The 22,874-nt window shown below is 47.8% G+C and overlaps 8 protein-coding genes across 8 annotated transcripts; 1 reads left to right on the top strand and 7 right to left on the bottom strand.

Annotated features, from left to right (window-relative positions):
• Positions 1-964: 964 nt before the first annotated feature.
• On the bottom strand, positions 965-4,984 carry F5891DRAFT_580344 (uncharacterized protein). Its single transcript, XM_041372345.1, has 10 exons — positions 3,886-4,984; positions 2,750-3,826; positions 2,512-2,688; positions 2,304-2,459; positions 2,143-2,250; positions 1,939-2,088; positions 1,717-1,879; positions 1,459-1,657; positions 1,252-1,405; positions 965-1,197 (listed from the first exon to the last, which is right to left on the bottom strand). Exons 1-9 carry the CDS (start codon positions 4,747-4,749, stop codon positions 1,285-1,287), a joined length of 3,015 nt encoding a protein of 1,004 aa, XP_041222202.1. The 5' UTR covers positions 4,750-4,984; the 3' UTR covers positions 965-1,197; positions 1,252-1,284.
• Positions 4,937-5,763, bottom strand: F5891DRAFT_1052448 (uncharacterized protein). The gene has a single exon (XM_041362532.1). The coding sequence runs from the start codon at positions 5,469-5,471 to the stop codon at positions 5,241-5,243; it is 231 nt and encodes a 76-aa protein (XP_041222201.1). The 5' UTR covers positions 5,472-5,763; the 3' UTR covers positions 4,937-5,240.
• Positions 5,764-8,509: 2,746 nt separating this feature from the next.
• F5891DRAFT_1052430 (peptidylprolyl isomerase B) lies at positions 8,510-10,434 on the bottom strand. The gene is made up of 13 exons (XM_041362531.1): positions 10,255-10,434; positions 10,171-10,193; positions 9,999-10,117; positions 9,926-9,945; positions 9,842-9,867; positions 9,757-9,791; positions 9,645-9,706; positions 9,585-9,595; positions 9,496-9,537; positions 9,395-9,443; positions 9,277-9,341; positions 9,187-9,225; positions 8,510-9,100 (listed from the first exon to the last, which is right to left on the bottom strand). Exons 1-13 carry the CDS (start codon positions 10,397-10,399, stop codon positions 8,771-8,773), a joined length of 966 nt encoding a protein of 321 aa, XP_041222200.1. The 5' UTR covers positions 10,400-10,434; the 3' UTR covers positions 8,510-8,770.
• On the top strand, positions 10,435-13,192 carry F5891DRAFT_1280487 (P-loop containing nucleoside triphosphate hydrolase protein). The gene is made up of 3 exons (XM_041370419.1): positions 10,435-10,655; positions 10,704-12,663; positions 12,714-13,192. Exons 1-3 carry the CDS (start codon positions 10,564-10,566, stop codon positions 13,083-13,085), a joined length of 2,424 nt encoding a protein of 807 aa, XP_041222199.1. The 5' UTR covers positions 10,435-10,563; the 3' UTR covers positions 13,086-13,192.
• Positions 13,193-14,219: 1,027 nt separating this feature from the next.
• F5891DRAFT_1246156 (uncharacterized protein) lies at positions 14,220-14,862 on the bottom strand (the record flags this gene model as incomplete). The annotated part of the gene is made up of 3 exons (XM_041369808.1): positions 14,220-14,512; positions 14,548-14,743; positions 14,782-14,862. 3 exons carry the CDS (start codon positions 14,860-14,862, stop codon positions 14,220-14,222), a joined length of 570 nt encoding a protein of 189 aa, XP_041222198.1.
• Positions 14,863-15,920: 1,058 nt separating this feature from the next.
• Positions 15,921-16,410, bottom strand: F5891DRAFT_1246155 (uncharacterized protein; the record flags this gene model as incomplete). The annotated part of the gene is made up of 2 exons (XM_041369807.1): positions 15,921-16,275; positions 16,331-16,410. Coding segments are annotated over 2 exons (435 nt in total), but the record flags the coding sequence as incomplete, so codon positions are not given.
• A 300-nt stretch (positions 16,411-16,710) lies between these two features.
• Positions 16,711-18,781, bottom strand: F5891DRAFT_1130171 (CDF manganese transporter; the record flags this gene model as incomplete). Its single annotated transcript, XM_041364491.1, has 12 exons — positions 16,711-16,842; positions 16,898-17,050; positions 17,173-17,318; positions 17,359-17,397; positions 17,447-17,485; positions 17,541-17,647; positions 17,702-17,818; positions 17,861-18,095; positions 18,147-18,204; positions 18,258-18,335; positions 18,394-18,545; positions 18,742-18,781. 12 exons carry the CDS (start codon positions 18,779-18,781, stop codon positions 16,711-16,713), a joined length of 1,296 nt encoding a protein of 431 aa, XP_041222196.1.
• A 925-nt stretch (positions 18,782-19,706) lies between these two features.
• F5891DRAFT_1192728 (uncharacterized protein) lies at positions 19,707-20,018 on the bottom strand (the record flags this gene model as incomplete). Its single annotated transcript, XM_041367644.1, has 2 exons — positions 19,707-19,926; positions 19,975-20,018. The coding sequence occupies 2 exons, from the start codon at positions 20,016-20,018 to the stop codon at positions 19,707-19,709; spliced, it is 264 nt and encodes an 87-aa protein (XP_041222195.1).
• Positions 20,019-22,874: the final 2,856 nt, after the last annotated feature.

Genomic DNA, 22,874 nt, shown 5'->3' with positions numbered 1-22,874 from the left:
ATGTTCCCTGGTCTTCATCGCGCTTCTTTTTGACTTCTGTGATAGCAAATGTAATGCAAGGCAGATGTAGTCTGGAGTTCGCGAAACGCGGCGCACTGAGGCTGTCAAAAAGGGTATACAGTTTCAAAGCTGACTCCACAGCCACAATCTTTTGCAGCCTGGAGACAGAATTCTGCACCTCATTTGCAGATAAAGGCGGTTGTGTGTGTGGTGGAGTGGTATACGAGGTGATTTCAGCTGGGAGACAGCTATTGAACTTGGATGGTTTTCCAACCCAGTCCAGGACAGTAATGTCGCCCGACCGAGCGACAATTTCTTGCAAGAGCCGACCGATCGCGCATTCCTTCGTCTCGCCGTAGAGTACAGGCAGTTGGAGACCAAAAATGCCGAACAATGAATATGCAATGTCTTCCGGCAGCGAGGTGACACGGCGTGACGCCCATCGAAATTTCTCTCGAGCACCTTTCATCCCCGGATTAAAGGTAACGAGTGCGCGTGCCTTTATGCCTGTTGAACGCTCCAACTCGTTCATGATAGTGGGTGACTCCTTGTGGTTGGGAGAGCGATCATTGAGATATAAGTCCCAATCTTTGTGGTAGAAGAGAATGACGTTAGGAGCCAGGAACTCCTGAACAGTCCATCCTCTTGTGGTCCAAACACTATTTGCCAGTGCGCCCGACTTGAAGGCAGGTGAGACATCCGATAAATAGACCATCGTAAGAGCTGAGTGGCGATACCAGACAAACATGGAGTTGACTGATCGTTGAACCTCAGCAGTGTTCTTCTGATCGATACAACATGTATCGCTCCATGCCCAACGGTACCCCATGCCACGAGCCTTCTTGCAGAAATTTTGCAGCTTCTCTATGCCGGCAACTCCCTTCAACTCGTACACAACCTTGCCTTGGATGTCGTGCAGCATGGGCTCCTCTTTATCCCACCTATGTGATAACATAACCCAACTGAAGTACTTCGCGACCGCCTTCTTGATGGGCTCCGTTTGGAGGGGCATATGCGTCATCGATGAATACAGAAGCTCGCTGTACTCTTTGCTCTGCATGAAGTCATTTCTCTGTGCATCTTCATTGCATAAACGCCCAGTGGACACGTTAAATAGACGAAGCGGCGCCTTTTCCAGATGAGTATCAATAGCCTCTTTGATAGCTTGCTCTGCTTCAGTATACTGCTGACGCAGCGCTGGAGAAAGAGTTAGTTGAACGAATGGTAGTGCAAGAGTTACTCAAGACTTGCCTCGCATCTGGGAGTCAGGAGCATTTTTGAGGTTTAACTTGGAGAGCATGCTTTCAAATGTCTCGTTTGCTTTCTTGTATGATTGTTGTGCACCACGAAGTGCTGCATGCCGCAGTTCGGACCCGTGACGAGAGGAAGGACTGAGTTTGATGACCTGTGTTGGAGTAATCAGTACAATCAACAGAAAACATGATAGATATAGTCTGCACCGTGTCGGCGTCAGCAAGGGCCTGCGCATAATGTTTTTGCGCCAAATAGGCCGTACTGCGGCGTTCAAAAAAGGAGTCGTGCGAGGGATCCAGCTTGATCACAGCCGAATAAAGTTCAACAGCCATCTCATAGTCGCTCGCGGCAATGGCCTCATCTGCCTTTGCGACACATCGTGCGATACAGTCTCGCTTGAAGGCTTATCGATATTAAAATGAATCCCGATGTTCAGGTTGTCCGATATAATAACACACTTACTGGAAGACCATTCGAGGCAGCCGCTCTTCGTATCGTCATCAATCATGCTCATCATATATTGAAAAGATTTGACTGCTTCGGTCACTCGATCAGCATGGAGGAGTGCGTCACATCGTCTTTGATTGATAGTTCGCCATAAAGAATCAAAGTCCCAGCCAAAGAGCTGTTCAACACATATCGTCCATGAGTAAAGCTGTCTTCGACGGCTTTGTAAGGACATACCAGCGTGAATATTTTCCACCTAGGTTCCAAAAGTGTGGCAGGCGAGAACAAACCTGTTATGGTGGCAATACTGGCTGTGAGTTTATCAGCGGCTTTGCTGTACTGCCCGTTCTGGAAAGTAATCATAGCAAGCTGTACATGCAGATATGCCTTAGGAGTGTATTTCAGAATAAGAAAATTCATCGGGTCTGACATAAAACCCACATCTACCATGCTGCACCGAAGTGCATCCGAGCGTTGGTCAGTGATGGCAAGACGTTGAACTCGCCGTATTGCTTCATTATGGCGACCGGCATTGAAAATTACAACAGCCTAGACAAAGTCTTAGTATGACAGACAGACTATGAACACAACAATGAGCGTACCTTGATCAACAGTAAAAGATCAATGGTAACCGGATCACGATTAGAAAATGTGATAGCGAGGTCGAAAGCTTCCATCGCATCCCATAGCTGTCCGTTGCCGCAGAGGGCGATGCTCTTGGAAATATATCCCCATAACGAGGGCTGGATGGCAATTGACTGCAACATATCCATTATGAACAGACTACTAACGGTATGCAAAGGGTTTGACCTTGACTGCGTCTTGAAGCGCATTATCCCATTCAGAACTCCGTGCTCTGACCATTGAACGAATGGCACAAGAATCATATTTGTTGCCATCTTTGTCGATCTCTTGGGTCAGCAGCTTTTCAGCAGTGTGCAGGTCACCAGCAACAGATGCATTCCAGACAGTCGGCAAGACTTTGATCTGTATCAAGGAAGTTCACATTGTATGATAGGGAGACACGTTGAGGGCCTGAAAAGCTCACCTTGATATCATCGTATAATGAGTGTCCATTGATTTCATTGGCTTTGGCGTGGGTCTTGAGTTTTGTCCCATGTTCGGAGTTGGGTGGTGGGTGGTCCAGTGGTTGGGGCCCGGGATGGGAATCATGGTTACTGACTTTCTTGGGGAGTGGAGGCTTTGGCAGTTTGGATGGACGAGGATCATTATTGTTGCCGTCTTTCTTGGGCGGCGGGCGGTTTGGTGGTTGATGTCTGGGAGGAGGATCATCGGGTCCTGGGTGGTTTGGTGGTTGACGTCTGGGAGAAGGATCGCTGGGTCCTGGGTGGTTTGGTGGTTGACGCCTGGGAGAAGGATTGCTGGGTCCTGGGTGGTTTGGTGGTTGACGTCTGGGAGAAGGATTGCTGGGTCCTGGGTGGTTTGGTGGTTGATGACTGGGATGCTCGCTGGGTCCTAGGCGATTTGGTGGTTGACGTCCGGAAAAGTCGTTGTGTCCTGGGCGATCTGGTAGTTGAGGAAGGTCCTTGCGTCCTGGGCGGTTCGGTGGTTGACGTCCGGAAAAGTCGTTGTGTCCTGGGCGATCTGGTAGTCGAGGAAGATCCTTGCGTCCTGGGTGGTTTGATGGTTGATGTCTGGGAGGATTGCTGGGTCCTGGGTGGTTTGGCGGTTGGCGCCTTGGATGGGGATCATTTTTCTTGCTATCTTTCTTGTGCGGTGGGAGGTTTGGTGGTTGATGGATGGGATGGGGATCATTGTTCCTGCCATCTTTCTTGTGCAATAGGCGGTTTAGTGCGCGTATGGGGTGCCAGTGGGGGTGGTCATTGCCGACATCTTTGTTAGTATGCTGTGGGCGGGTTGGTGCTTGGTGTCTGGGGTGGGAGCTGTTGTCGTTGACATCTTCATTGTGCTGTGGGTGATTTGGTGGTTGGCGTCTGGAGTGGAGGTTGTAGTCGCTGTTGACATCTTTGTTACTAGGTTGTGGACGGTTTGGTGCTTGCCACTGGTGGCGTCTAGAATATGGGTCATCATTGTTGCCATCTTCGCTATCATTCCCTTGCGTCGGCAGCCACTCAGTATGCGCGTTTGAGGCGGTCGTGAATATCTGTACGAAATACTTAGCTCAAGTTGCAATGAGTACACACATTGACAGCAAAAGCTTACATTATGTGATGGTTGTCCATTAGACCTGGAACCAAAGTTAGAGCCACCGCCAGAGCCCTCATCACTTCTAGAGCGTTCGTCACTCCCTGAGTCTTCGTCACTTCCAGAGCCTTCATCAACAACCTTGTCTCCACGGACTTCTTCATCAGCATCTTCGTAACGGTCTTGATCAGCGACTTGGTGAGCATATTTGCCATCATAATAATCTTCCCCTCCAGCAGAGTCTTCATTCTCAGTGTCAAGGCGTTCACCCCATCGAGGGTCGTCATCCTTGTCGAGGTATTCACCCTCCGAGTCATCAGGGTCTTCATTCTCATCGGGGTGTTCACCCAATTGAGGGCCATCATCCCTGTCAAGGTCTTCGCCCTCCGAGTCATCAGGGTCTTCACTCTCATCAGGGCGTTCATCCCTGTCGAGGTCTTCACCCTCTGAGTCATCAAGGTCTTCACTCTCATCAGGGTCTTCACCCAATTGAGGGTCATCATCCCTGTCGAGGTCTTCGCCCTCCGAGTCATCAGGGTCTTCACTCTCATCAGGGCGTTCATCCCTGTCGAGGTCTTTGCCCTCCGAGTCATCAGAGTCTTCACCCTCATCAGGGCGTCCATCCCATTGAGGGTCGTCATCCCTGTTGAGGTCTTCGCCCTCCGAGTCATCAGAGTCTTCACCCTCATCAGGGCGTCCATCCCATTGAGGGTCGTCATCCCTGTTGAGACCCTCGCCCTCCGAGTCATCAGGGTCTTCGCCCTCATCAGAGCGTTCACCCCATTGAGGGTCATCATCCCTGTCGAGGCCTTCACCCTCCGAGTCTTCACCCCCGTCAGGGTCTTCATTGGAGAGGTATTCGTCGTCGGAATATTGTTGCATTGTGGATCCTGTGTGTAGTGGGTAGCGCAGATTTTCTCCTTATAACCCTACTCAGGCGCTTATCCGCAATTTCTTCTTTAGCTCTGTAAAGCTTGAATCCCACAACATTAATAACATCGCTTTTCATCATCTCTACCCCCTTAACTTGACGTTTTTCTTACCTCAGTATTACCACGCTGCCACAGCTCCCATCAACGCCCTCTCCCCTTGTGAACACCTATTTGTTGGCTGGACGACAGCCCGCTCCTTGCTCGTATGGCTGTATGACGCATGACGTCAGTCCGCTTCCTCACGTCGTCTCACCTCAGCGTTGTCCTAACATCACGCTGAGACTCACTCCGTTCTAGCTTCGTACACTATTAACCCCTTCATTCGGTGCACCACCGCAGCCGACCTGCTCAGAAGAAGTAAGAACACATATTTGGTACAATCACGCACTGCGGTCAATAAGTTATGTGACCGTATACTATTTCTTCTGCTCAGCGTATCTTTCATCTTGCTTTGCCATGGTGACCGGGGCCACCCAAAGACCCAAGATAATTGTTAGGCATTATAGACGACGGGACGTCACATGGAGAGGCGGCCAAGGCATGTGTTTCTGCTTGTTCATGCGATAATGAACCATACCTTCCTAAAGGCCCAATCAACTGCACCGTGGCGCTAGATTGACATGACAGTATGTCCATGAAGGTGACATGTAGGATCAACACCATAACCGTCATCTGTCACTCGATAACAACACACCTTCAGGATATGTATATGTAGACGATTATACCATCTCGAGGGTTTGACAAAGAAACATAGCCTGAGCAACTCGTCTAGGAAAGAGAGACTCAGGGTAGTCTGAAATTAGCCATATGACTTGGAAAAGGGTGGCCTTATTTCCCCTGGGCCTGAATCCTGATAGATGATGGTGGCAGTAGCGAGGGCATGTATCATACGCTGATGGGGGTCATGTTACCTACTTAACTCGGTAGTACTAACTGTACTATACATCGGACTCTCAGGCTTGGAGATGTCTGAGAGAGTATGAGGTCCGTGGAGGTTGGTGTACTACGACATAGAGTCTACGTTTGGATTGATCACAATCTACCCAAATACAGGCAAAAGAGATATGCAGTACTAACTCATATGCCGACAGTCTGAGAAATTGATCTTAGTAGCCTTAGGGCGGTGTCCCGGGCCTGGACTCCTCGGAGACACAATTCTGATAGTTTATGTAATACAACATTCGTTAGCAGCCTGCAGAGCCAATGCAACATCGGAGTCATTTATCATGTCCTGGCCAAATCCTATTTTCCAGATCACTTCGGAACACCAACTCAACAAAATTATTGATCTGCGTGCTCCCCACACAGTACTGTGACTGGTTTGGATCGCTTTACGTGCTATGCATAGGCTATCCACCAGTCGACGTGTCTCCGTCAGTGAACTTCACCACCCTGGAAAGCAATGGATGTCACACATGTTCTCTTGTCAGACTTGACCACGATAATCTTAGCATTATATTCTCGAACACTGAGGATCAGACGCGGTTCCAGTACAAACATCTGCAACACCTGGGCAAAATGTCAGAAGGCCGTTATAGTCAAAAGCTCCCGCAGAAGATGAGTACTGTAGACATGATGAGGAGTGGTCGGATGCAGATGTTATTCACAGGTTAGCGCACCCGTATATTTGGCGACATGGCGCCCAGAGGCAAGCCGCCCACGATAGCAAAGTTAACGCATGCGGAAACTAGGCGAAACAAGATAACAACGTCCGAATCATGGAGCTCGTATTAGAAAGCCTCAAAACAGGTGACTTTTTGTTGATACAACAAAACAGTCCCATTGAATCGATTGATCTGTTCAGCGTTCGCAAAAGTGTTTTACAACAATCCAGGCCGCACGAAAAGGGGCAAGGGTCTTGGGCTCGTGCTTATACCGTGACAACGGGGATCTCCCATATGCCCGGATAGCGGTGGATATGAAATTCTTGTTAACCATTTCTGCCGTGATCTTTAGAATGAGAATGTATGGGAGACACTGAATAATGTTCCTTCAGCTTCATTCTGTCGCTACTCATTCGATTTTGTAGCAACCTTCCGAGTTACTATCTGAAAATCTGACCTTTCTGGGCCTTCCGGCGTAGTAGTCACGAAAGAGCCTTGCCAATTCCGTCGCTTGGGTTGTATTTCTTAAGTTCAATATGTTTGAATTCTGGATTGTTTATCCGTTCATTCTGGGACTCCGTTAGGTTCTTCTAAATCTTTTGCCGTGAAGTTCTGCCATAACCGATCTGTCAAACCAACTTACAAGTTTTGCTCATAACCCTATTTTCAGGATATAAAGGTAAGCACTGTCCACCTCAGTAATTCAGAGTCCCTCTTGCAAAGCTTTTATAACTTCGCATAAATCATGCATTTGTCCTTCGTCGCCGTCATTACCAGTGCTTTGGCAGCATGTATGACTGTCACTGCCAGATGCAGTCCCCAATTTGGGACCTGCGATACTGACAGTGATTGCTGCGGTGACTTTAAGTATAATTTACATCCGGTGAGTATGAGTGGTTTGCTTTGCATCAATGATTCAACCCCATTGCTCACCCTATGCACCTTGCAATGTTAATAGCCTCAAGGTCATTCCAAGTTTTGCAATTACTAGGCTGCTCATCGACGAGCTGGCAGTCTGTTCATGAGCACATCTGGAGAGTGAGTCGTGTTTCCGCTTGCTGATTGGTGTTGTGGCTGACAGCACAATATGTAGCTCGTTGCTGACTTGGTGGATGTGGTTGTTGTTCCTGGAGTAGTAGTATGCCCTGCTTCATGGGCAATAAAGCGCTTTTGAATTAACTTGAACACTCGATACTGTGTAACTTGAAAAGACGTGAGGATCCGAGTGATCTCAATTTCCAAATTTGTGCTGCGTCATTCGGAGCTTAGTGTTTCAAACGTTCATTGCCAAAGTCTGCATATACTAGTAGCGGCTGTAGCAGTCGAGATGGGCGCGTCAAAGGTCCCGGTCATTTTCAATGTCTGGCATTCAACATCTCTCTCGGACTCACCTCGCCGACGTCCGAGCTCTTTCTTCCACACCTAAAGATCGGCGGTTGAACATATGTTCAATCTATTTGCATTTAGCTCAGAAGCTTTTAGAACTTTCAAATTTAATAACATGCTTTCGAAGTGCCAGTGACTGCCAAGCGAATATCATACTACACCGCTATATTTTTGGTAGGAAGCACTGACTCATTACGCTCGCGACGTCGGCGTATGTGTGCTCTTCCATGCTACTTACAAGGCCTGTAAGTATCTTCGAGGGGTGGGCCACACATGCACAGCTTGTGTTCCTACTTGACGCCATGGCAAGTCAACGGACAGACGTCGGAACCTTCACTCGGCGATCGCGATACATGTGCTGGCTACCTAGGAAATTCTCCTCAGGTTGAAGATAGGCAGCTATCCTTTGATCGCACTACTTGACTCGCATTCGTCCCGGAAGTATCGGGCGGGTTATTACTCCGTGGCCGGCTGTCACAGCTTTTTGTGACAAACGTAGCAGTGTATTGCACCACCGATAGTGCGGATTATAGAATCGAATGTGATAACGAGGCGAGGGACGAGTGATTGTTTTGGCTTCACTTTTGATTATTTCGTGGAATGCTTGCTTGATTGACTAGGACAATAGGCCTGCCTATTTTTATATTAGGAGCTGGATTTCACGAAGACACTTGTCAGTGAACACACGGAGACGCATATAAAATCTGCACCATACCCATGTAAAATAACCAATGCACATAGTATTTGCTATGCTATTGAAGTAGCCTAGGCGCAACGGCAGGTATACGAAGAGGAAACTTGAAGGAAAGGACGTTCGAACATTGAGTCATGCCACCTCGGGAGAAAGAAGTCTCTACAACGGACTTGCGAAGGAACGACAGCACTAGTTATGTTAGTCAAGCAAGATATATCTATGGTACATTGCACAAGTTTCATGACCTGGTATGTTCCGCCAACTCGAAACGTCAACATCAACTGCACTTACTTCTCCAAATCCTCGTCCCCGACACGTTTGTAATGTGTACGATCTGCACGTTGAAAAAGGCCTTTCAAACGACCGAGTCTGTCACCACACCAAACAAACATCCCCACTCCAACCACGACTACCACAAATAAGATGGCAGCGTACTTCAGACGCTCCGACGACCCAGAAACATCCTCCACAACCTCAGGAGTGGCATCCACAACTGAAGAGGGAGTAGACTCCACAGGGCTTGTCTTCTCGTTAGATGCTGGTGAGGCGGGTGTAGAGGCGGGCAATTCAGCATCGGCTGACGAAGTTACGGAATTCACGGGTACAGTGGCGATGTCCTGTTGGCAAGCAACAACATTTTATTCGCATCAAGAGCTCAAGTGACACAGAGACAGCTGAATCATAGCTCAGCGCGTAAGGGTACCTGATTTCCTGTCTCATCCACCACTGGCTCAACTGGCAGCTAGAAACGTGGGATGAATACGCTGCACATCACACAGGTATAATAACAAACCTCTCCAGAGTCGTAGATGGTGACGTCCTCCAATGGACGATCATTGCTGCCCTTGGGAACGTCCTCTTGAGTAGAAGTGAGAACTTTGGTGAGTCTAAAGGTAATAAATAATGCAAACCAATAGCGTATACAATGTCCATTCCCTCCAAGACTTTTCCGAAGACCACCTGTTTTGACAGAGCTCAAACAATGCGGTGATAAAACTGACGCCAAACTCACATGTTTACCGTCCAACCAGCTGGTGACTACAGTGCAAATAAACTGGAAAACCACTCAGTAAAGCTCGTTGAGAGCAATCACAAGCTTACGAATTGAGATCCTAGAGCACTATGTTAGATGACATGAATGATGGGAGAAAACATGCCTACCGTTAGTGTCCTTGCCTGCATTAGCCATGGAAAGAGTGCCGGGTCCGGCATGCTTGAGCTTGCTGAAGCAGACGTCAGGGTCGAAGACATGAGTATGATCACGAAACCTTACAAGTTCTCATCCTTAAAACGGTCGCCGTAAATAGACTGTAGGACCTCCGTAAGCGACGCTCATGCTGAGACGGGTCCCAAATTACCTTTCCACCGGTGCCATCGCCACGAGCTAGTGAGATTACATCAAGTTGGCTTCAGAACACATGAGATAATGATGGTACACATACTGAAGTCACCGCCTTGGATCCTGACAAGAGGATATCAGGTGAATGTCCACAAAACAACGGACAAGAAACTCACATGAAGTTCTTGATAACACGGTGGAACTTGGAGCCCTTGTAACCGTAGCCAAGCTCCTGACCATCCTTGCCAACACCAGTTGCAAGTGCGCGGAAGTTCTCGACTGTCTTTGGAACGGTCTGCGAGGAGATGAGTCAACCACATATCTGCCAGAATAGGTAAGGCAACGTACTCCGCCGTAAAGACCAATGACAACTGTTTAACATTCGAGCCCCGTCAGATGTATGTCACACGGCGGTCTCAACATAACACAAACCTCGACCTATGTCCTTGTCACCATGCCTGATATCGAAGTAGACCTTATGGGTGATTTTGGGGCCCTTGGCAGCATCCGCAGATTGCGCACAGAAAAATGCGGCTATAGAAATTAAAACGAGCGCAAGAGAAGCACGACCGAACATTGTGCAACGAAGTAGTAAAGGTGTGAAGGAAGACGTGTCCAGACTAATTTGACTTGAGAAAGGTTATCAGATGTGGGAACAATATTCCATTTTTGTTTAACCCGCCGTTCTAACGATCAAGACTGAGATTTATACAATAATTGATATCAGCGCCGCAGGGGGAAATGGACGATGAACTTGTCCTCAACATCGCAGAGGATGCATCTGTAGGACCAAAAAAGCTAGTATCAAAAAAATCTGGTCGCTGGACGGACAGGTGAGCTGAAGTTTGATTTCATGTATGCAGCTAATCATCATAGCCTAGGTTGAAGGCTAAACGAGTCCAGAAACGCAGGACCGACCAGCCTGACCATCATCCTGGCAGCGATGATGATGACCATCCTCGTCCCGCAAAGCGGATGCGACCTGACATCCCCCCGCCTGCTACCAAAGCCCCCGCAACGGACCGTCCGGCACTTCCAGCTAGGCCTCCGACTCAGATAATCTCGTCTCTATTCTCGTACAACCCTCAAGTTGAGGCCCCCATACCCTCCGCTGTCCAAAAAGCACCTTCTAAACCGAGCAATGCACCACTGACCGGCTCAGCCACATTCGCGGACCTGGGTCTTCATCCTCTCCTTGTCGCTCACCTACAATCCAAGATGAGTATCACGAAACCGACATCCATTCAACGTGCTGCCCTTCCTATATTCACGAAACCTTCTTCCGAGGACACGGATGCACGCGATGTTTTTATACAATCGCAAACTGGCTCCGGAAAGACCATGGCATTCCTCCTACCCATAATCCAGGATCTTCTCCCCCTAAGTACACACTCTTACATCGACCGCTCGATAGGGACGCTCGCAATTATCATCGCACCCACTCGTGAACTTGCGAAACAAATATCCGACGTCTTGGAGGCGTTATTGACACTTAGGCTACGCCCAGACGGCGAACAGGAGAATACGGAGAGTTCTACACGTTATACCCGGTGGTTAGTCTCTGGTTTGCTAAGTGGAGGCGCAACTCGTGCGCACGAGAAGGCGCGTCTACGGAAAGGTGTGCCCATCCTTGTCTCGACTCCAGGTCGCCTACTAGACCACCTGCAAAATACGTCTTCGTTCAACGTTGGAAAGTGCCGATGGTTAGTTCTCGATGAAGCGGACCGCTTGATGGAGCTTGGGTTTGAAGATACCATCAAAGGGATCGTGCAGGGTCTGGATGGGAGGAGGAAACTCGCGTTCCAAGCTGTTCAGGACGGTAAGACATTTGAGGTTGGGGGTTGGGACTGGGACCGGGAGAGACGGACAATACTCTGTTCGGCTACCATCCGTGAAGACGTGCAGAAATTGGCAGGCACTACTCTAAGACGACCGTTGATAATCAAGGGCCTCGACAAAGAGAAGGCGGAGGATTCGCCTGCATCAAAAAACGACAACGAGCCAGGTACCACCAGCACCGAGAAATTCACTCCCCCATCACAACTCTCTCAAAAATACGTCATCGTTCCCCTCAAGATGCGTCTTGTCGCACTGGTCGCACTTCTCCGCTCATTGCTCGCTCAGACACAAAGTCAAAAAGGTTCGAAAATCATCGTATTCCTCAGCTGCACAGATTCCGTCGACTTTCATTGGCGCTTGCTAGGCGATTCGTCGATGGACGGTGAGAAGGCTGAACATGCAGAGTCCGACGAAGACGGGGCAGATAGCAAGGCAGATGAATCTGTCGAAGAGGAGAAAGTGGAGGAAGAAAATAAAATTGCTGCACAGTCTCCGCTCCTTCCAGGTGCCTCAATCTTCCGACTTCACGGTTCCCTTCCCACACCAATCCGTCTCGCCTCTCTACGTGGATTCTCAGCCATTCCTTCCTCAAAGTCCAAAAAACCAGCACCCGCGTCGTCCATTCTCCTCTGCACGTCCGTGGCATCCCGTGGTCTCGACCTACCCCTCGTCCGCGCAGTCATACAATACGACCTGCCAACTGAAGGCGGTGCGACCGAGTATGTGCACAGAGTGGGACGGACAGCACGTGCAGGAAAGGGCGGTGAAGCTTGGAGCATCGTCGCACCCAGCGAATCTGAATGGGTTAAATGGGTGGGAGGGAAGATGAAGGGCGATATAACGGGAGAAAACTCCGACAGCGACAAAGTCAACATCACTCTCGAAGGAACAAGCATCGAAAACGTTTTGGCGAAGGGCTTTGGTGGAAAAGGCTCCGAGTACGAGGCGCGCGCGACAGATGTGCAACTTTCTTTCGAGCGGTGGATTTTGCGGCGTAAAGAGGTAATTCCGATTTGGAGTGAAGTTGAGCATGCGTTGACACCTTTTTGTAGAACGCTGAACTTGCTCGGAGAGCATTTACTTCGCATATGAGAGCATATGCGACCCATCCCTCGAACGAGAAGCATATCTTCCACGTTCGGCATCTTCACATCGGTCACCTGGCAAAAGCATTTGCGCTGCGTGAAGCGCCGAAGACGATTACTGACGGAAAAAATAAAATATCTAGTGCATCCAAAGGTCGTGGCTCGCGTCCTACTAAACCTACGAAGCATGATGTCGGCGACGCAGAGCAACGGATGCAAGATGTCGTCCGTGCGCAAGGGCGGCTATCGAGGAAGGGCGGCAAGATGATTAGCAGTGGGACCGATGAATTTCAGATTCCATCAGGCGCTGCCTTGAATTCACTCGTTCATGGCTATTGATCAAAACGTAGTACTCTTTTTTAGGTTATAGATGCTATACACTACAAAATAGATAAATCTTATCTGATCCAGAAAGCAGATGCCAAGATACAGTCTCGTCAGACTACTGCCGCTCAAGAGCAGAGAACTCGAGGTTGGAGTCCAACTGTAGATCCAATACTTGTAAGAGCTTGCAGACAACATTTTTATGGTGGTGACAAATATGATGAGTCACACATTTACTGTCACAATATTTTTGGCATACTAGGGGTCGGCGTTGCCGACGTGGACCTTGCTCACATTCCGTCTTTTTCTAGCTCTATCGTGCTCGTTTAGTCTGGCTTCGTCCCAGGATTTCTTCTGACATCACTATATAGCTACTACTACATTGTTTCTTTCAGTGTACTGCACTATGGTACCTTGTTTTCTGTCAGACTGTCATCAGTGAATTCATGAGTTCACGATATTGTAACCATGATAGTTATAGAAATATATAATCCTGCTTCCGCCAAAAATAGTTATCTATACGCTGATAAATTTGACTTGTGGATATATATACATGTATGAACGCTCATTCAGACTACAATGAGGGGTTAGTAACGACATTGCGACGTTGCGACATTGCGACCAGCAAAGTATTGTAGCGTCCTTGTGTCCAAGTTTTTAAACATGCTTATAGTTGTAATATAATTTTTCAATAATAAAACTATTCATGACTTTATCATGAAAAGTAGCACTAGCACTGGTCATCAAATATATATCATCATTTGAGGTCACAACAATGTTCTGACATCGCACCGTTACAGCCTAAAAGTGAATGGTGGGCAATTGTGTCTGAGTCGTTAAGCATCCGCGTTTTCCGTCATTTGGGTTTTGCATTACCTGGCAAAAGATGACTATATAAGTTGCGTAATATTGCTACCATACTGCAACACTATATAAAGCTTTTCGATGGAAAGTGTCTTTGGCAATGGCGAACAAAGTTCCAAGCATTCTCAATAGTCGGGCCAGGTCTCGTATTGTGTCATTGTTACCATCAGTGAATTGATGGGGTACGTGTCATCATAGTCGCGAGACCCTGTAGATGAATATAATCATGTTTTGATCTTAGCAAACAAGGCGTAGACTACGACTGATGACTCGTGGTATCCGCTCTCAAGCCAACAAACTTGTCTCTCTCCAAGCAGCTACCCACTTCCCCACCAGTCCATCATCAGCGATATGTGCACTTCTGAGACTCTTACTTGCTTTCTCAGTTTGCACTGTCAATAATGGGTACCGCGTAGCCAGTTCCTCTTGTCCGTATTTGTTCTCAAAAAAAGTCAACAGCTTCCGGCTCGGGTTATTCACTTCGTCAATAAGGCTAGCGCGCACTTGTACCTCGGGAGGGCTTGAAATTTCAGGCCGGCGTGTTCGAGATACGAGAGGACGGACGTCCACGGCATAAGCTTTGGGTGAATCACGTTCCAAACAGGGCACTCACCCAAGGGTAAGCGTTGAGAGGGAATCTTGACCAGATCGATGATAGCCTTTGCTGCATAGTCCACTGGGAGCCACGAAACTGACTCATCGACATCAGGCCCTGAGCGACAGAGGGATCGTCCGAATGGCTTCTGGGATTGGGTCTGGTCCTTGCCAAGTTGCAACGGTACTGATCGAAGATGCGAAGTAAAAGTCTGCTGGTCGGGGATGAGCTGAAAACGAGTAAGAGGCTTACCTGTTTTCCGGTCCGGGATACGATTCTAGACTTTGGAGTGTGAGGGTCCTGGCCGAAAAAGGAAAGAGTCGGCGCCGTCATCTACATCGCACAGCATCGTACGCTAAATCAGCATCTATACGCTAAATCAGCATCTATACGCTAAATCAGCATCTCGACGCTAAATCACAATCGCAAACACTTACTTTGCACGATGGGACCTCAGAAAGATGTAAGTTGCAATATCCGATTGTGTGCGCAGCTCTGAGTAGTAGATTAGCGTTGTTGTTCTATTGATCGTGGTAGGAGGATTGCGAGAGAGATGAGGGAGAATGAGAGAGAGAGGGCGAGGGAGAGCGAAAAAGTGAGGAAGCGGGAGAGGGAGAGCGAGAAGGAGAAGGAGAGCGAGAGGAAAAGGGAGAAGGAGAGCGAGAAGGCGAGGAAAAGAGAGATGAAAAAGGAGAAAAAAAGGCAGAAAAAAAGGGAGAGGGAAGCGCGAAGGTCTCGCATCGTGTCGAAGTTGTCGAAGGTGTTTAGGTTTGTAGGAGGGCGGGCGGATTAGAGGTTTCGGTTGCGAGAATCCATTTGTTTTGGGAACGTCGTAGAGAAGAGGCTGTGCAACGGTTAGTTCGAATGTTATCAACGATTTTCATGACTTGGCACGTAAAAACATGCGATCAGCGTCACGAAGATTCTCCGTGCGTTTGTACGAAGAGTTAGGGGGAGTATACCGAGATTTAGGCCGAAACAACGAGAATCCAGCATGATCTTTAGCCGTCTGAGCCTTTGACAAGGTGGTAAGAGCGGGAGCGGTGAAGTTCAAAGGAGAAACAGCCTCGTATTTTCCGTCTGGTAAAGTTCTATTGTCGTTAGAGTCCTGAAAATGACTTGCTTGAATCCTGTCGTTGCTTGTCCTTCGGCCAAAGACCTTGTTCAAGAACGAGGGCATGGTTGATGGAACGCTTGATTCTCAACGAAGGAACCGAATGAGCTGGATTGGTTGTAAAAGCGAACCATGATGATTAGGAACTTCAATTGTGGTAATGAATGCAAGAATGAGAACTCACAAATTTCGCGTTTCTGAGTGACACGGGAGCGAGGTACGCTTGTGATACTGTCTTCTTCCACACCATCCGCGATCTCAAAATCCAGGGGACAAGCTAACGAGGGAACCAGCAGAGGAATTCGAAAAGATCTGACTTGACTCCAAGCAATATACAACTTGGAGGGTCTGGATTCAGTACTTCTGCAACCGCATAGTGTGCAAAGAATTCATGCTCCCCTTGGCTTGTACCATCCAGGCGTTCATACACCCGATCGAAGTAAGGTTTGTAGATGGACGTGGGGAATAATTCCAAGGTGGCTGCCTGGTTAGCACTGATATTTGTCCTGACTTGACCTGGTGTTACCAACATGACTTTAACACCGAAGGGTTTGCATTCCATAGCCAAAACGTCACTGAGTGCGTGAACTGCCGCCTTGGCTGCAGAGTATAATCCATTCCATGGGGTAGCGCTATTCAGAGTGAGACAAGGTCAGCTAAAAGATTGCATCATTGCACCGAGCTCACATGTTTCCCGCAAGTGATCCAATGTTGACGATAAGTCCTTGTCTGCGGTCCACCATAGAAGGTGCAACTGCCTGTGCAAAGGTGTCAGAAGGAACGTTTGCCCACTGTTCAAACACGTCAAAAAACGTCCAACCAGATTACGATGTGTTCTCCCAAATTCACTCAGACAGAATGAAGTTGCTCCTTGCGAACAACCTGCGAGAAAATCTCCAAAGCTGCTTGGGGCTGGAAGGCAGCCTACCAATAACATAACAGGCATCAGCAGATATTATCACCCTCAAGAGAGTTGACTGACCACTTCGTGTCCAGCACCATACACTCGTCTAAAACGTAAAACGATGAGGTATATCTCTTGTTAACAAGCTGAGATGAAAAATGACTCACGCAAAAGAGAAGTTGTCGACGTTCTGCACGGCCGCAACAGGCTTGCCGTCGATCGTCATATTGGTGAGTGGGGCATTGTGGAGTGTCTCGTTGCCATACCAATCCATCGCTAGAACTGACGCGTGGCCCTATTAAATACAAGCAATTGAGTGGTTGAAAATGATGTGATTAGATGTTACTTACAGGGGCATGAGTCGTCTCATGATCGACGTGCACAAAGGCACGCTCGACATTCGGAAGCACCTCGATCTTATCCTGCAGCTGCTGGCTAATATCGTGTGCCTTCCACAACGGGGTAGTAGCATCCATGACGATATCCACCTCGACGATGTAGTCCTAGTTAAAACTGTCAGCAAACACAATACATAAGTTAATCAGACCAATGGCACGCACAGGTCCGCTCTGCGTCATTGGATCAAGTCAATATGCAACCATACGCAATGGGATTGAACACTTACGTGGTACGCCCGTACAGTATCAATTTTCTCAATCTCATCGCTGAAGGTCATAGCTTTGTGGATGATGAGCTGCAGGAAGTCGTGTGGCGCAGACTTCCCAGCCAAGAATCCAAATTGTTCGTACATAGTATGACTCCAGCGCCAATCTGTAGCGATCACATGAGCGGAAAGTTCATGGGGGTACACGAATGAAGCGCACAATGACAGCGCCAGCAGAATCCAGCCCTGTTGAATATGTAAGTTCACAAGAAATGCAAGGGTCGAGGTCACGAACACCATCGTGATCTACTTCCTCCAGCAGACATCAGAATACCTGGGGAGTATGATCGCTTCAGGGTACCGAATTGCTTGAAGGCGAGTCGTCTTACCGAATCCATTAATGAAAAGATCATTTCGATGATCCTCCCATAAGACCTGCACTTGGCTAGACTTTGATCTGAGGGCCAAACAATATAAGAAAAGAACGAATGGACCGCTGTTTGATTTGAGATTTTATTAAATGATTGCAAAGGGCTCCAGTACAGGCTACATACCAAGCGCAGCTGCCACTGCGATGATTGCCTGGATGCGAAAACCGTTGTCTTTTTCTTGAGCCATGAGTGCGCGGACGGATTCAACGATAACAACCAAATTGACCGAAGCCATGCTGCAAGAATGTCAATCAGGTTCAAGGACTTGATAGCTGGACGAACATTGAACCTGAAAGAAAATGAGATGATTTCCCGCCGAGTGAACGAATGAATCACCGTAAACCACATTTCCAATGGTTTCAAGTCGGGAGCCACCAACAGGCCATTTGTTAATATCCATTGACAGTGCTTTCTTGTGAGTCCAGTATAGAAAGATATTACTTCCAAAATCGAAAGTAGCATCAATCCCTGTTGCGATGAGGGATAAGGAGACGAACGACACAGCAGCATATACTAGTGTGAAATAATTAGCGAAAGAAAGATGGACATATTGCAAAGACGTACGCTGAAGTACACAGAGAATGAAGTTGGCACAGAGACTTGCCCAGACTGCAACCCTGACCTGAATGCGTGATTAATTTAGCGGAGATGGGCAGCTCCGCAGCACTTCCTTACAGAAAAAGGGAAATTCGCTTCATCTTCTCTCGCCTCTTGTGTATGTTCTTCCATAGGCTTCAGCAATGATTGAATGAGCTAATCATTTACCCTTTAGCACGGAATAGAAACAATACAATATAAGAGAAAAACTCACGTCATTCTGCTTTCTATGAAATTTCTCGAGTCGTTTACCAGTCCTACGACGACGACGAAGCTGTGAGAGCTCATCGTCTGTCTTGAGACCGACCCGGATCCTGTATGGGTCGGGAAGATCGCTACCTTGAAGTTTGGGCGCCACCTCGATATCTTCGATACTTGTGCGTTGGAGTTCTACGACTAGGCTGTGAGTGGGGGGGACTCAAGGACACGTGCGCGTGAAATGGTCACCTCTGATGCTTGCCTTAGGCTCACTGAAGTTGAATTGGGATTAGACATCTTCAATAATTTGATAATTTGATAGTGTTCAGCGCTGCGAGATGTGAAAATGTGATGTTGCGAGTACCCTTGTCCGCTCGGTCAATGAATGACCCTGACACGGACATCTGATACCGAGGGCAAGTCGAAAGGGGATGCAACTAATGATCGCCACGTCAATGGTTCTCGGGTGTTATCTTACAAAACGTGCCCTCATAATCACGGTCTGACCCATCATGTCACTTTGCCATGGCGAACAAGATAGCCACGGACACAAAGTTCGCCTCGAGAATTGGGCTTGTCCTCGACTGTGTAGTTCATGGAAGACACGTCCACCAATTCAATACATTCACAAGATAAGGAAGACCAATGGTTCTTCCACAATTACGGTCTGCCTTGAACGTATGTGTACAGACACCACAGTTCTTAGTCATTCCGTAACCTGACCCGTCTGTCAGATGTGATTAACAATCGAAAACAAGTGACCGTACCTTCCATAATTTCGCAGAAGAGTGCGATCTTCAAAATGTAAATAACCTCGGCACTGATAGGTGGAGAGCCCTTGCTAACAAGGAGCAAGTTTCCGCCGAACACAGCACGAACCTTTGATTGATATATCAAGTTGTAACTAGGAACGTAAGAGGGTCAATGAGAACATACCTTCCGGAAGACAAGGGCGTCCCAGAATGGGTAAGTACTGACACCTGTGGCATGATACTGGTCAAGTTTTTGCCGCACAGCTGCCCGGAAGAGAGCGCCCTTCAGTCCAGGGACATTTCCAGCAGCCATGGCAGACTGATGGACTCGATTCAATACTCTTAGTACGTTCGGGCGGGGGCGGGATGGTTTTTCGGGGTTAGGAGGGAGGTTCCAGATACGATCATTGACACTGCCAGCACCTCGAGTACAAGGACCTAAAGGGGTTGAGAGCAACGGGAATATGTTCATCTGCTCGAGTTTTTTTTCCTGAGGACGGGATAGTCTGGGCCGACTATGTGATCTGGGTGATCGACGCCTAAACGGCAAAATCCTATGAGTTTCGATAATGTCGCATCAAAGGTAAAAGATTGTTGGTGTGACACCTGGTCTACGGTATGAAGCGACGTGTAAAAAGTCAAAGGCAAATGACATGTTTGGCTGGAAGGCATCTGGGCGAGGTATAGCTGGGAAAAAGTGAGGCTTTAACATCTGCGCATCTTCCAGGAGACGCAAGTTATCGCCAGTGGAAAACTCGACATCCACCGATGGCCAAGGTTGCGAGTTCGACCACACGCTGCAAGGAAGTCAGCATAGAAGACGAGGTGAGCGAGGTCAAACAAACCTCATAAATATGAGCCAAAGGTAAGTAAGAGAGAACGCTGCCATTTGAAGGATATTCCATACCAAACATGTTGGAATATGCGGATGATGCAAGGATCCCCGTGAGTAAGTACCATATCTGATGAGCAAGTGTCAGAGGGACAGAGAAGGGATGTTCCATACCTTTGGGTTGGCTGGCAGTGCCCTGAAAATCCATGGTTGGTGATGCTCAAAATGGAATACGAAAGCCACATACTGAAGTATAGCATAGCGATGCGACTGTGTCGGGAGATATTGGTGGTATCAACGTCACGTCTTCGAATACCTGACGTAACACTGTAACGAACGTCTGTGGATTTGACTAGTTAGAGTATGAGCTCCCGCCAAACCGTTTGATGTGCCCACTCGGGGTCCTAGGTCCGATGATGCATTATTGAGATTAAATACATGAACCTGTCTGATACAATATTCATGTGAAGATCAACCAGCAATACGTAGGAATCACTTGCAGTACGACAGACAATGTCAAAGACATGTTGAGCAAATTGTCTCGTATATCAGAGAGCGGCGAAGCCTCACTTTCTACCCACTGGCAGCAGGTAGCTGTAGTATGTGGACAGAACAAATCACAACTTGTGTCATATTATCACTCCGCAAATCAATTAGAAGTTATTACTACTTACCTGACATGATACATAAGCGAACGAACGCGGTGTGACTGTATCTTGATGATTTGCGTCACGTGTCTTGACTTTCTTTCCAAAATGTGAATACGGCTTTAAAGGCCTCCAAAAATGAGAAATTTGTTGAGCTACTCCGGAATGACTGACCTGAAGCAAAAGAGTGCTTTGGATAGGTCCTTCTCCAGATCGTTTTGATCTGCCGTGTATTGTTTATACGGGAATGCTAAATCTTGGACTGACACTGGCGGATAGTCAGTATCGCGTAAGATCCTAAGTGAGATACTTACGTTAGGTTGTTTCAGTCTAACTCAGCGGGCAGAGCAGTCTGCCGCACGCGTCAATGACTGGAGTTGCCCATCATTCCTGATCCGCTGAAGTGAAGATTAAATATGAGCAGAGTAATGTTGAGATGCTATATGCGTACCTAAACGATGGTATCAAGAAAATCATAACTCGACAGCAATACTGACGCTTCGATTCTGCGCGATTGTGCAATATTGTTCGTGTTCTTGAACAAAATTTGAATGGGTAGATTATAAGCTCCAGCCACCAACCCCCGAGCACAACTCTTGCCCTGGGAGTCCTTATGAACCTGTTTGATGATTCCCTTTAGATCCGAGTTGCTCGTTGCCACCCGATCCTGCCGCGAGTAGCAAGGCTGAGGGTTACAGTTACCAGCTGCAGGATGTGAATCACGATAGCCATAGGCAGAAGCCACTTGACTTGTGCTCGGGTTAGAAGGGGTCGGATAAAGGGAGGTTGGGAGAAAAGCTGGTCCCTGCGGGGCGCTCTGGGCCAAGTTCAAGTTGGACGAGCCGGCATGCAGATGCTGGCTGTAAGCTTGCTGAAATACGCTAGATGTAGAAGACGCTGGTTCCAAGTGGACTAGACTGTGAGGACCATGGCTGTGTCCTCCATGAGTCATGGAATGAAAAATATGAGAAAATGAATACCGTTGTTGTTATCCCCGTGGTTAGCGATCGCACTGTCGAGCGCTGTAACAGCCAACTCATTGTTTTTGCTTTTGGTCGGAAACAGGGTTTCCTGGGATAGAGACATCTTCGTAAGTCTGAAAGAAGTGATAACAAGCATGCTGTAGTGAACTCACGGGCGCTAATATCCGACTCCTGCCACCGTGGCTGGCATCTAATATGATCCATTATGATCTTATCGTGGATAGCTGGTTTACCAGATGCTTAGTCCTTCTGAGCTTCCTGCACTTAGATTGAGGCTTTCCTCTGAACAGTTTGGTTAGAAAGGATGCAACGTGATGTTTGACAGAGTTACTAGCATTTTCTCTTGCCTTTCAAACGGCTACGAGAGTTGCTGATCGGAGCCCTGGACATGTAAGTGAAAAGTTCATTAAGCACAATGAAGAACTCACAAATTCAAATCATCCCCAACCACAGATTCAGAACGAGCTTCAGTCATGACTGGAGATAACCAGCCTATGCGCACTGAATGTGACGGCGAAGCACCGTGCAAAATATGTGTAAACATTAGTACACGTGTCTTGCCCTAAAGGGAGTGACAGCTCGTCAAATGTCCAGACGCTCACATTTGAAGTTAATATGATAATATAATAACGGTGACCAGTCAATAGATCGCATTTCGTATGAACTCGGTGAAACTTATTAAGAAATTTAAAAATTCAGAAAGAAAGGTCGTCAAACTCATCATCATCACTTCCTTCATTTCCATCCCCCAACTCCTCGTCGCTAAATGCATGATCACTCTCCTCCTGTTCATCATCAAATTCTTCGAGACCTTCACCATCACTAATCCCCTCATCGTCTATATCCATGGTGCCAGCTGGTGGCTCTGAGCTAAGGCAATCTCTAGTTATCCTGCGAATCATTACTGGATGTCCCAATACCAAAGTGGGTATATCGCATAAACATATCGCGATCAACAAATCTGACCCAAATGTCCAGGTTAATTCAAATCACAGGAGGAAGTAATATACATGCTCACATCCCCACGTAATGTTCCTCCCAATCATCCAGCTCTCCCTCAGGACGCGCTAATGATTTCCCGTAGCGAAGCGCGCTTGTTCCACGTTCCGATGCAAAGGCGGGAATCAGGTGAGCTCCTCGAATCACCTGTGACGGATCGAGAAATCCGAATGCGTCCGAGTCCGATTCCTCCACAAATGCAACTTTGGGAAGACGAGCTCGGTTCAAGCCGGATTCATGGTTCTGCGGTGGTGCTAACCACCTGACCCAGAGAACGTTGAGGT

Source organism: Suillus fuscotomentosus (assembly GCF_016647785.1).
Source record: "Suillus fuscotomentosus strain FC203 chromosome Unknown F5891scaffold_53, whole genome shotgun sequence".
NCBI lineage: Eukaryota > Fungi > Basidiomycota > Agaricomycetes > Boletales > Suillaceae > Suillus > Suillus fuscotomentosus.
The sequence above is the reverse complement of the archived record's forward strand: the minus strand, read 5'-3'. Positions and strand labels throughout refer to the sequence as shown.

What these genes read in the sequence shown, in the direction of transcription:
- F5891DRAFT_580344 (XM_041372345.1), bottom strand. Translation starts at nt 4,749, where the DNA reads ATGCAACAATATTCCGACGACGAATACCTCTCCAATGAAGACCCTGAC. An exon ending in ATCTTTTACTGTTGATCAAG is followed by an intron (nt 2,251 to 2,303) that starts GTACGCTCATTG and finishes GACTTTGTCTAG; the next exon opens with GCTGTTGTAATTTTCAATGC. An exon ending in GGTGGAAAATATTCACGCTG is followed by an intron (nt 1,880 to 1,938) that starts GTATGTCCTTAC and finishes TGTGTTGAACAG; the next exon opens with CTCTTTGGCTGGGACTTTGA.
- F5891DRAFT_1052448 (XM_041362532.1), bottom strand. Translation starts at nt 5,471, where the DNA reads ATGACGGTTATGGTGTTGATCCTACATGTCACCTTCATGGACATACTG.
- F5891DRAFT_1052430 (XM_041362531.1), bottom strand. Translation starts at nt 10,399, where the DNA reads ATGTTCGGTCGTGCTTCTCTTGCGCTCGTTTTAATTTCTATAGCCGCA. An exon ending in GCTGGTTGGACGGTAAACAT is followed by an intron (nt 9,444 to 9,495) that starts GTGAGTTTGGCG and finishes CTGTCAAAACAG; the next exon opens with GTGGTCTTCGGAAAAGTCTT. An exon ending in CCATCTACGACTCTGGAGAG is followed by an intron (nt 9,226 to 9,276) that starts GTTTGTTATTAT and finishes CCACGTTTCTAG; the next exon opens with CTGCCAGTTGAGCCAGTGGT.
- F5891DRAFT_1280487 (XM_041370419.1), top strand. Translation starts at nt 10,564, where the DNA reads ATGGACGATGAACTTGTCCTCAACATCGCAGAGGATGCATCTGTAGGA. An exon ending in TCTGGTCGCTGGACGGACAG is followed by an intron (nt 10,656 to 10,703) that starts GTGAGCTGAAGT and finishes ATCATAGCCTAG; the next exon opens with GTTGAAGGCTAAACGAGTCC. An exon ending in GGATTTTGCGGCGTAAAGAG is followed by an intron (nt 12,664 to 12,713) that starts GTAATTCCGATT and finishes ACCTTTTTGTAG; the next exon opens with AACGCTGAACTTGCTCGGAG.